Source organism: Pteropus alecto, unplaced genomic scaffold, assembly GCF_000325575.1.
Source record: "Pteropus alecto unplaced genomic scaffold, ASM32557v1 scaffold335, whole genome shotgun sequence".
NCBI classification, from domain to species: Eukaryota; Metazoa; Chordata; class Mammalia; order Chiroptera; family Pteropodidae; genus Pteropus; species Pteropus alecto.
Window position 1 is genome coordinate 140,759 of NW_006436757.1, and position 11,987 is coordinate 152,745.

Genomic DNA, 11,987 nt, shown 5'->3' on the forward strand with positions numbered 1-11,987 from the left:
GCTTCTGATGTGGGGCTTAGCCCAGACAGAGTCTCCCTGAAGATCTGTAAAACACCTCAGAACTGACCCTCTGAAGCTCAGGAGGCTGAAGCACTAACCCTGGTCCTCCACCAGGTGAGGAATGCCCTCAGACCATTAACTCACCTCTCTTACCACATTTCTGCCAGCTGAGGGAGAAAAACAGAGATAAGGCCTGTGCATGGGCCACTGGCAGGGTCATGGGACCCTGAAATCAAAGGTGGCCTGAGGACATGTGGCACGGGATACCTGAGGCAGTTGCCTCAGGCCCAAAGCCCATCCCTGAGTCAACTATGTAATCTTTGTAACCTCATTGAGTACCTTTGTGCCAGGCAGACGAACAAACTCAAGTGCCTTTACGCTGAGAGGCTAGAGACACGGGATTGTATAGACCATAAAGAAATGAAGACTTTTCGGCCTCTACAAAATGAATTCCATGAGAGTCATGCATAACAGTGATGTCAATTGGCACATAATGGGAACGCCTTTAGGCTATAACCAGAATGCCCAAAACCACAGATGTCAGCTCCCATCCCTAGGAACCAATGAGCATAAGGATCCCACCTTGTAAGGTCCACCTAAGCTGAACACGTTAGGCAGACGATGCTCAAGCCTGTCAAGGATCCAATAGTATCAAGGACCCCATAGCATCAAGGACCCCATAACATCAAGGACAGCTATGCTGAGAGACTAAGATTCTGATTTTGTGACCCGTCAGTAGCTGCTGGCTTGGGACAGACATGCAGCTCTCCGCGCCACCAGTCCATAGAGCTCACTTTGGAGATGCCAAGGACTTTCATTCCTTCACTCTGTCACATAAAACTCAGTACTTCCCCTCTCTGTGTGTTGTGTGTTACCTGCATGAGGTAGGTACCTGAGAAGGGTCCACTCAATAACCCTGGCATTGTGGAAAGACACAAACAAGTTTAGGGGTGTTACTTCAGTAGCTGCTTTTCTTGCTCGCAACAAGGATTCAAGCCATCTCTCCTCAAAACCACAAGAAAGGACATGACTGACTTCCTCAAATCTCTCTCTCAGTACATTTGTCTGAGAGAGAGGAGAGAGAATACCTGAGGGGTGAATCATTAGTGGGGCCCTGGGAGGAAGGGTGGGGATGGGAATCTACCAGGAGAAAGAAAACTGGTTATTTTACTGAGCAGTAGTTAAATCATTTTTCTTGCTCTACAAATAAATTGAGAACTAGAAATGTTCCTGAGATTGGAAATACAATAATTGTTGTTATATTAATGCCTACCATTTATTAAGCACATAATATGTGCTGGAAATGTGCTGTGTTCTATCATGCCTTATTTTACTTCATCTACACAGCAACCCATTTCAGTGAGTACTATAATTAACTGAAGCTCAGAGAGGTTACGTAACTTGCTAAATGTCAAACAGCTAATAATTTGCAGTGCCAGAATTGAATTCCAAGTAGTCTGATTTAAGAGCCTGTACCTTTGACCATTAGGTTCAACTCCCTATTTAAAAAAAAAAAAAAAAAAAGTGGAACATCCATCTGGGGAAGCAATTTGAAGCAGTAGCCTGCCCCACTAAGATGAGAGGAGATGGGAAAGCACAGAAATTAGGTCTTCAACATTAACTAGATACAGAAAGCAAAGAGAGAAGAACTCTACACTGAGAGAATGTGCATTATGGTTGTTGTAGCATGTATGTGGATACTTATCATTTACGGCTGCTCAAAATCGTTTTAGTCCCCTCATGCTAAGGTAGTGTAAAAAGAAGTTACCCTTCTCGGCTTCCCTTGCCTTGGATGTACAGACAGGCAACTTAGGTTCTGCCAATGGAACCCATCTCTGAAATGCTCTCTGTGAAGAAACAGATAGTGAGCAAGGATTCCACTTTGCTGGAGCAAAGTGGGCAGTGTGCTTCTTTGTGAAAGCATCAGTCTCTCAGATTCACTAAGTAAAATCAAGTCAAAGGGGGTTTTCGACCTGCTTGGAATGCTAAAGGAGAAAAGCAAGCCCTGGGCACTGGAAAGAACTTCCAAAAACAGAACCCCAAGGGGAATAGAGAAGCAGGGGCCACAGTAGGTGGGATCCTAATGGTTCTGGACCCAATTCCAACGTGTGTGTGTATTTATACCTACATTTTGTATATATCCATTTATCTGTTGATAGATATTTGGGTTGTTTCCATCTTTTGGCCACTGTAAATAATGCTGCTATAGACATTGGTGTACGAACATTTGCTTGAGTCCTTACTTTCAATTTCTTCGGGTATATACCCAGAATTGCTGGTAGCAGATCCTTTTCTAAATCAGTGAGTCACCTCCTCTCGTTTCTATAGGTTTAATATGATGCTAATTCATTTTGAACTTATTGGAAAACTGCTGTTACCTCTTGCATTTCACATGTTCTAACTAGAGTAAGTTTTCTTTATCTTCTTGGTGCACACCCATTAGAAATTCCTTTACAGTAGAGTAAATTCAGTTTTCATTTATTTAAAAATGTCTTTTTTTTTTTTAACCTTTGTTCTTGAAAAGATAACTCTTCTGGGTATATGATTCTTTGTTTACAGATTTTTTTCTTTTCTTTTTTTTTTTTTTAACAGTTTGAATCATTCTAGTGTCTTCTGATTTCCACTATGGCTATTGAGAAGTGTACTACTGGTTTAGTTGTGTTCCTTTATAGATGATCTATGTTTTCTCTCTAGCCTTTGAGATTGTTTTTTTGTTTTGATTGTTCTGCAGTTTCACTAAAATGTATCTAGATGTAGATGTCTTTATTTTTATCATTCTAAGTATAAATTGTGCTTCCTATATTTGTGGATTCTTGCCTTTCATTAATTTTTGAAATTCTCAGCCATTTTCTCCTCAAATATTGCCTTGCCCATTTTTTTTTTCCTCTTCTCTCCTCATGGAAATCCAATTTGATAATTGTTAGACCTCCTTAGTCTTTGCCTCTTAATTTTTCTGTCTGCTCGTCTGTCCTTGATGCATTCCAGGAAATTTCTTCATATCCATTTTAGCACACTATTTCTTTCTTCAGCTCTATCTTCTATTTAAGCAAGCATTGCAATTTTAATATCAATGGATATACGTTTTTTCATTTTTTGATATTCTATTTTTTTCCTAAATCTATTTGGGCATGTTTTATAATCTCTTATTCCTTATTCATTTTTCTACTCCATGTTTTATTTTTTAAACATTTCACAATAGCTTCTTTAGATTTTTCATCTGATTATTACAAACTCTGAAGTCCTTAAACATCTAAACCTGTTGATTATTGTTCCTGCTAATTCTTCCTCATAGAGATTTGAATCTTTATATACTCAGTAATTTTTTTGTGAGTTTATATTTGGCTGAATTTAATCCAGATAGCTGGATTGAAGACGCTCTCCTTCAGGAGGATTCATTTGCTTCTGCTGGATTCCAGGGGGCATTAATAATCTGGGTCCATTTAAATTTTTCAGCTTATGGTTTATTTGATCAAAGGGAAAGATAGTAGGTCTCACATGGAAACTAACATTTATTAATTTTAACATCTTGTACTGCAGCCTGGACAGGTATCCTTGTAGGTTCCCTCTGCAAGCAGGTGGACTTTTTTTCTCTCCACTAAGAATGCAGCTTCTTTGAGGGTCCTAGCTTTGCGGGGAATAAGGGTGTCTCACATTTAGCTCTTCCATCTCCCTAGGCCCTAGGGCTTACTCTCTGGCTGTCTCCCAACCTCCCATGCCCCTATACAGTCCCCAAAGCTCTAGGTTTCTAGTTAGTTAACCTCTCTGTTTACTTACTATTTATCTTTTGTTTTGTATTTTTTTTTTTATTTTGTGGGTTTCAGGGAGATGCTCTTGGGAGATTATCTTTATTTTAGGGGAGCTCACAAAGGAATTTTTAAAATATGTGTTTGTTGTGCTTTATATAGCATTTAAGTATTCTGCTATTGGAGGCTTTTGAGAACTCTGTCATACTACCGGAAGGGAATTTCTAAAACAGAAAAATGATTATACAGTACGTACTATTTTATAACCTGCTTTTTTCCCCCATTTGACAGAAGATAAACACCTGTCATATAAATAAATACAGGTCTAGAGCATCATTTTAATGGCTACTTAGTCTTCCATTGCATAATTTATTCAATTTTTTTCTTATCATTGGATATTTAGTGTTCTATTTTTTTTCACTATTTTAAACAACACTTCAGTGAATATTATTATAGCTAAAACTTTACATACATCACAATCTTCTTCCTTCTTTAACTGTTTAGAAAAGCAATATATGCTAATATAAAATATTCAAACACTACAGAAATGAAAATTCTCCATAATCCTTTTTGCTGTCACCTTAATTAACACCACTCAGTCTACAATTGGAATCTCTTAATGAAGCAACACATGAGAATTTGTTAGAGCTAGAATATGCAAGAAGAGAGACCACACCCTCTGCCCCCCAATGACTAAGGATAGGGAACCAGAGCCCATACCAGGAGCAGGCTGAAGGTAAGCAAAGACAACTAGGAGCAGAGAACCGAGGGGATGACAGACACCCAAATAGACTCCAAAAGCCTGGGACAGCTGGGGTCAAGGGCATCAGGCCTCAGGAAAGGCCAGAGTTTCAAACTCTAGGAATCGACTCTGCCTCTCCAGTCTCCTCCTGCCAGAAGGAGAGGGTCTTCTCAGGTACTCACTCCAGGCTCCCATTCCTGCCCCTCCTTTTCTAAAAGTAGCTTGGTTTATTTTGAGTACAGATTCTGACACTATTCCCAACCCTATGCTTTACGGTGTCTTACCCTTGATTCTCATGGTCTTGTCCCAATCTAAAGAAATCCAGCCATAAAAAGGTCTTTAAACACCCCTCTAACTCATTTCTGCCTGCTCCCCTCAAGTGGAGCCCAGACGTTGAGCCCAGGGTCTTCTTCCAAAAGAGAATCATGAAAGAAATGGCTGCCCTCTTTGATGGCTCTTAGGTCCTGACTAGATTTTTTTAAGGACATGCTACACTTGCCTTCATATTCTCTGATGTACCGCCGTGTCTCTATAATAAAATCTACTTCAGATGGATTCTGTCGACTGTGCAGGTGAGATCCCCTAAAACATAAAGAAGCCCAACCTCTTTTTCCTCCCAATGAGTATGGTGCTCTAGTTGGGATGATCAGAGTCTTAAGAAAGCCCCGGAAGTTTTGGTTGTTCATTTATTAATTCAATTCAACAAATATTTATTGTGTGCCTACCATGTACTGGCTTTTAAACAGACTACAGTTAAAGAGTTCCCTAAATAGCTCCAAAATAGCATGGACTGACTCCACCAAAATTCATGAGGTGGATTCTGGGGTTCCCAGTTGCTCTAAAAACCACAGTTAACTGCTGGCTACTTGTGCTCCATGGACCACTGGATAGAATGGAAAGTGCATATCAAGATGAGCACCTTCCAGTGGGAGCTGGCACACAATCCACAGGATTGGGTCTCCACTGAAGGACTGAGTGCCCAGCGCTGGCTATATCTCCAGCCATAGCCAGGTCTTGCATGGGCAAAATAACCTTTTGTCTGCCCTAAATCCTTAAGGTTCCCCAAGCTCCCGAGTTCTGAAAGGCCCTTGTTCAGAGCATATGCCCGTGAGGAATGTGTATTAACCAGGTAATGTGCATGGACAGTTGGAAAGTGGGGAGAGGGCAGGGAGGCCCTGAGGTGTTTCTACTGCAGCGTACACCATCAATCCCCTGGCTGGGCCATTCATCTAGCTGACCACAATGCCCTGGCGGTGGGTCTTGGTCTTGACAGCAGAAAATTACCAATGCCAGGGGCTTACCTCAATGAGAGCAGCTGTCAGGGACCAGACAGGAATGCATAGGAATGCTTCATCACTTCATCACACAGGAACCTTGCACCTTCTTCAGTCACCTTCACCGCCAGCTCCAAAACAGCAGTACCTGAAGCCTATGTGAGAATAGAAAAACTTGATGTGAAAACAGGAAAGACAGGCTCTGAAGTCAGTGCCACACTGGCTTGGGCAAGGTAAACTATCAGTGCTTCCATTTTCTCATTCATAAAGAAGTCATAAAAGCAGTACCTATGCCCTTGGGGTTGATTTAAGAATTAAGTAAGCTCATATATGTACCTGGCACATGGCAAGCTTTATAGAAGTGTTAGCTATGATTTAAGGGCAGCTGTGGGAGAGCTGATCTCTAGGACCATGAAATCCTCCTCAGTACCATCCCACCCCCAACCCAGTCTGGCAGGTGGTGTAGTTGGGAATCTTATGGGGGAAGGGAGAGACACAGGCTGTAGGGGTGAGTTGATTATGAGTTCCTGGAAGGTAAAGACTTCTTCCATGGCACCCTAAACAACCAGTGACACCTAACCAGGCTGTGGCATGCAGCAGGTACTCAAGAAAAAACTGGTAAGAAAAGATTAGTACTAAGCTTCCGTTCTGCCCACCCCCTATCCCCCGCCCTTTTTGGGGCGGGACTGTAAAGGCCCTGTCTAATAAGGAAGTTAGTTATTCAGTCACTCGGGGTAGGCAGAGCACCAGGAAGTGGGAAGCGGAATCAGAATCCGTGCAGGGGCCTAGAGATTGACCCCTCTCCCCACCCCCGACACCTCTCTGCCACAAACCCCACTCCCAGAAGTCACTCCATCCATTTGGACTCACGATTTCCAGAAGCCTCTCGCACCTCTCGGCCTGATGTCTTCTGGCCAGTTGTTATGGTGAGTGGGGACCGGACACAGGATGCCACTGAGTCGCTTAGAAAACAACCTTTGCTCCTGAGCCAAGGCCAGGAGAGAGTAGGGTCCATGGGGGAAGCTACAGATTTTACCACACCTGCCGAGTCACAGGGGGTCACGGTGAGAAGGGAGGGGGCTGCAGGGGAACAGTGAGAACTTGGGGCCATGGCCAGCTGGTGAACGAGGCCCCTCTCTCAGGCTCAACAGTGCCCGAGCCTCCATGGTGCCCATCGAAGATTTGAAGAACCAGAAGGTCATTGGTCAAGGCGGATTCGGCACAGTGTTCCAGGCATACCACCAGAATTGGGGTCATGATGTGGCCGTCAAGATTGTGAACTCGTGAGTGCCCCAGCTGCAGGCTGGCAGGTGTTGGTGTCTGCAGGAAGAAGGAGCAGGCTGCTGTGTTGCTGGGTCGCATGGGGAGAGAAGGGATCTGCCCTGCCCAGCAGCAGAGCATGACTACAGCTTTCTGCTTGGAGTGTAGGGAGAAGATATCCAAAGAAGTGAAGGCCATGGCAAATCTGCATAGCCTGTATGTGCTGCCACTGCTGGGGGTCACTGAGAAGCTGGAGTGGGACTACGTGTCTGGACCGGCTCTGGTGACTCCATTCATGGAGAACGGTTCCCTGACAGGGCTGCTGCTGCCCCAGTGCCCACGGCCCTGGCCACTTCTCTGTCGCCTGTTGCAGGAGATAGTGCTTGGGATGTGTTATCTGCACAGCCAGAACCCAGTGCTTCTGCACCGGGACCTGAAGCCCTCCAATGTCCTGCTGGACTCAGACCTGCACGCCAAGGTGAGCCAGCTCATCCACACCCCAGCCCAGCCTCTGGACAAGGTTCTGTCCCAGAGCTGCTCAACCCCCACCACTGGACACGGCAGCTGTTGCAGCCCTATCTATTAAATACCCTCAGCATCTCCCACTGGACACAGGCTGCTCAAGTGTCAAGGCACACTCAGGAACTTTAGCCCCTTCCATACCAAGTGATAGAGGCCCTGACTGACATGGTCACTTCTATAAGCCCACCCCACTAGGCCCTCCAGAGACCCATGGTTGACAGCCCAGAAAACTCAGACCTTGACCCAGCCCCAAGGAGAGGGAACTTAGACCTCCAAACCAAGGACCTCGCTGGTCCTACCATTCTCCCAACCCTCCACATCCCCTTTATAAGGCTAGACCTGCATCTTCTGGGGTAGAGAAGGGGATTTTTGAAGCTGCCTAGCCCTGTCCATCCCCTACTTCCTCCTTCTTCCCTCCCTTTGCAGCTAGCAGATTTTGGCCTGTCCAAGTTTCTGGGAGATTCACAGTCAAAGGCAGGATCTGGGGAGTCAGGGGGTACCCTAGCCTACTTGGCCCCAGAACTGTTGGCTGATGTAAACCGGAAGGCCTCTAGGGCCAGTGATGTCTACAGGTAAGGTCCCCATGCCAAACACACATCTCCAGTTTCTACACCTCTCTGGGCCCTGCTGAGGGAAGGTATATGGGAAAAGAGTTTTATCAGCAGTTGGGCAAGGCCTCAACTTTGTGTCTCTTGCAGCTTTGGGATCCTAATGTGGGCAGTGCTAGCCGGAAGAGAAGCTGAGAGTAAGACTTTAGCCAGGCTCTGGGATCCTTAATCTCAGATGCCTTTTTCCTAAAAGCCCCAAACCCTCTTCTTCCTGCTTACCTGCTCAGACTATCCCAGTCTTTCCTCACCTTCCCTTGGACTACACTCCCTGCCCCTTTACGTGATGGAGCAGGTGACCCCTTATACCCTGAATGCTTTCTCTTCATGTCCTCCACCCCCACCCCAGCAGTGACCAACACATCGCTGGTGCAGGGGGCCATGTGTGACAGGCAGATCAGGCCTCCACTGACTGAGCTGGCCGAGCCAGACCCTGAGACTCCTGGCTTGGAAAAACTGAAGGAGCTAATGCAGCACTGCTGGAGCCATGAGCCCAAAGACAGGCCTCCCTTCCAAGGTAAGCTGGCCATTTAGCTTGCAGTTAGGTAGGCTTGGATCTGTTTGCAGGGGGCTTTCGCTGGGAAAAAAGTTTTGCTCACCTGCCACACACTCTGCCTTCTCTCCAGAATGCAGACTAAATACTGAAGAAGTCTTATGCCTGGTAGAGAAAAGAGATGTAAATTGTACAAAGATGAATGCTGCAGTCTTCAAAGTGAGTGCCCAACTCCAACCTCCACCTGAGATCTGGGTGGGAATGGCACCATATAGCTCCCTTGGCCACTCAGTGACTCCCCACTGACCACTGTTCTTTATGTCTTGGGCTTCATCCCTACTTTCTCCACCCCATCCCTGAATTCCCAGGCAACAGATTGTGGTCCAAGAGACTCTTTTGGGTTTACTCTTGCTCTCCCACCTCCATACCCAGCAAGCTCCCCGTGTCCTTGCAGGTGAAGACTTTCCTGTCTGAGCACCGAGGCAGCAACAAGAGGTTTTCTGCCCTTGAGCCAGACTCAGGAGGGACAGAAATGGATGGCCCTGGGGAAATCCCAGGAAACCTTGAGTTTAAAGTCTCTGAGATGCTGAACAAATTGAATCTAAAAGAGTCCCCCAGCTCTGTTCCTGAAAAAGGTACAAACCTTCCCAAGAGGATGGAGGCACAAGGGGAGCAGGTTCAGCATGCTCAGACAGCAGGGATGTCTTCTGATTCAAAAGCCCAACCTACCTTTATTCCGGAGACCTCACCTTTCAGAAACCAGATGCCCAACCCCACCTCAGCATGGACGCCAGGTCCTGGACCCCAAAGGAATCAGGTGAGACTTTGGCAAAACTACAGGATGCAAATCCTATCCTTTGCTAGGGAAAACTTGGGGCCAAAAGGGTACACCGTAGCCAGGCCCCAGGACAGGGAGCCTGAGAGTACTGTGCTATTCACAGGGGGCTGAGAGACGTGGCACCACCGAGCCCTCCAGGAAGCCAAGGCCAAATCCAGTACCAGGTAACCACTCCCCACTCCTTCTCGTCCCCTGCTCAATTCCTTCACCAGCTTCATCCTCAAGACCATGTATAGATCCAGGGTACCTTGGGGAGGAAGAGGGAGAGAAAGGGCTAGAGGCCGTCTATCCCAACCTTCTCATTTCATAAATAAAGAAACTAATACCCACTGGGATTGGATCTCACTGAGATTACAGCAAAACCTAAATTTGCCCATGGGCCTTCTGGCTCCCCAACACCAGGCCTGTGAACCCCGAAATTTTATTGTTGCTATGTCAGTCCAGAGAGCCTCCCAGAAGAAAAGACCCAATATCAGGGTCAGAGGCATCAGTTGCCATCCCTCTTGAGCTTCTGCACACCCAGTTCTGAAGGAGCAGCCTGCAGAAGACCAAAGGCACATCGGACACCTTCACTGGGAGACCCTGAGACCCTATCTTTGCATTTCCTCAGGGTGAACACAAGGTGCCGCTGCCCCTCCACCCTGCTGCTCTTTCTAACTTGAGCTGCTGATGATTTAACCCTCCCACAACCACCACTGTTTCTCTTAAAGGGCCTGTTACCGTCTATGACAGCCAATTCGTACAGATCGGAAGTAACAACTTCATGACAATACCAAGAGAAGCTGCCTTATTCACGCCACCTAAGGGCATGAGCAGGAGCTGGCAACGCAACCCACACAAGTAGCTTCGGAAGAAGTGCTGCCTGAAGAACCTGAAGCCTGGACTGGGCCACATGGCCGGTATAATAATGGCAAGAATTGAGGAAGTGTCTAAGCCGCCTCCTGTATTTGAGGCAGCTAGCCAAGACTTTCTTTGAGGATCATCGAGCCTGCGCCCAGACTGATTTTGTATCCCAGGAATCAATAAAGTGGTCGAATTTTAGCCAAAGCTAAAGGCTAAGGCATCAGCCAGGGGCCAGGGGCAGAAAGGGACCTGAATGGGAAGTTGGGGAGCTGACACCAAGGGAGGAGGAGGCACTGCAGCCTCACTGAATCTGGAAGTGGGATGCTGAGGGCTGGGGACTGGCAATGTCATGGCATACAAGGTCAGAGCCCAGCCAGTGGCAGGAAGGAATCTCAGAGGCCTGGTTCCTGGTGCTTCTCTAATCTCAGGGCAGAGCACTTCCTCTGGAGCCGAAAGACCCTACCTTAAACCCATACTCCAGGGATAGATGCTGTGGTCCCACTGTCCCCTTTTTCTTCTGGGCTACAGAGACTCACTAGTGGGGTCTTGGCAAGGGGGCTTTCCATGGAGATTTGCACACCCCAGCCCATTTTGTGCCTGCACAAGAGACCCAGCAGTATCTCAGAGGTCAGCCCGCATACTATCACTTCCCTCCACCATGCACACATTTGCTTCAGAGGCAGGAGCCCTTTGGTTCTCCTCCCTCCACCATGCACACTCTCGGGCACATTTGCTTCAGAGGCAGGAGCCCTTTGGTTCTCAGACTGTGTCCGGGAGTGCAAAGCTATGGCTCCACAAAGCTACACACAGACTTATCCCCTCCCATGGAACTGAAGACTGAAGGAGCTTGGACAATTCAGACAGGGCTAAAGCTGCCACTGTCCAGGCAGGAGGATAGAGGAATGAGGGTGCCCCCATCCTGACCTCGATCCCAGCCCCATCTGACACATGTTCTTCCTTACATTCTAGCCAGCCTTCCTTCACTCCAGCCCTCCCTCAGTCTCCCCACATCCAAGCGTTCCACCCGTTTTGACACTTGCCACTCCAGGGGACCCACCCCACCCCCTCGCACCTCTCCAGTGGTCTGCATTCTTCCTTGAGGGTGCTGAAGAGAGAAAGCAGTGGTGTTAGGAAAGACAATCAGAGTGGGGGAGGAGGCCTGGGGAGTCCAGCTCGGCACGGGAAAGGGCTGGGCTGTTCCATCAGGGAAGTGGGAGGGGGCCGCGGCGCCAGGAGGGAAGGGCCTGCCCTCAGACACTCTGAGAGCCACTTGCTTAGTGGCGAGCAGTGACTCTGCAACCAGCTGTTCGGGGCTCCCTCCCCGGGCCTATCCCACTCAGTTGCAGCGGCCTCGCGGGCGGTGAGTTGGGGGAAAGGGAGAACCTGGGACGCCTTCTGTTTCAACCCCAAATCCTGTCCGCCTGGCGATGAGGCTTTTGCTAGGGCACCTCCTCAGTCTAGGTTTGAGGGAGGAGGAGAGGATTGGGCAGTGCCCTCATTGCCAACTGGGAGGCCACAGGGAGTGCATGGAAGGAGATGAAATTGCCCAGAGGTTGAGGGCGGGGTGGAAGTGGCCTGGACCAGGTGAGAGAGCAAGTTGGAGCTGGCTGGGGCTGCAAGTGGTAACCCGGACCCTGGCCCTTTCTATCCCACCTCCCCAACCCCCC

The 11,987-nt window shown here is 47.6% G+C and overlaps 1 protein-coding gene and 2 long non-coding RNA genes across 5 annotated transcripts in view; 1 reads left to right on the forward strand and 2 right to left on the reverse strand.

The window, feature by feature from the left end:
* Window positions 1–6,399, reverse strand: part of LOC112481186 — a 16,719-nt gene extending 10,320 nt beyond the window's left edge. The window contains exons 1-2 of the long non-coding RNA XR_003046827.1: window positions 6,096–6,399; window positions 5,787–5,914 (exon numbers count right to left, since the gene is read on the reverse strand). This is a non-coding gene — a long non-coding RNA (uncharacterized LOC112481186). The remainder of the gene's footprint in view (window positions 1–5,786; window positions 5,915–6,095) is intronic.
* Window positions 6,400–6,469: 70 nt separating this feature from the next.
* RIPK3 (receptor interacting serine/threonine kinase 3) lies at window positions 6,470–10,524 on the forward strand. 3 transcript variants are annotated; one of them, XM_006913530.3, is made up of 10 exons: window positions 6,470–6,685; window positions 6,902–7,042; window positions 7,188–7,497; window positions 7,968–8,113; window positions 8,240–8,286; window positions 8,499–8,663; window positions 8,773–8,858; window positions 9,094–9,456; window positions 9,581–9,641; window positions 10,188–10,524. In XM_006913530.3, exons 1-10 carry the CDS (start codon window positions 6,663–6,665, stop codon window positions 10,319–10,321), a joined length of 1,476 nt encoding a protein of 491 aa, XP_006913592.1. In that variant the 5' UTR covers window positions 6,470–6,662; the 3' UTR covers window positions 10,322–10,524. The 3 variants fall into 3 exon arrangements, with proteins under 3 accessions (XP_006913592.1, XP_015446198.1, XP_006913591.1); XM_015590712.2 differs by lacking the exon at window positions 10,188–10,524 and adding an exon at window positions 9,917–10,157 and having other exon boundaries at window positions 8,496–8,663; XM_006913529.3 differs by having other exon boundaries at window positions 6,471–6,685; window positions 8,496–8,663.
* On the reverse strand, window positions 6,901–8,828 carry LOC112481188. The gene is made up of 2 exons (XR_003046829.1): window positions 8,746–8,828; window positions 6,901–7,079 (listed from the first exon to the last, which is right to left on the reverse strand). It is a non-coding gene; the product is annotated as an uncharacterized LOC112481188 (long non-coding RNA).
* Window positions 10,525–11,987: the final 1,463 nt, after the last annotated feature.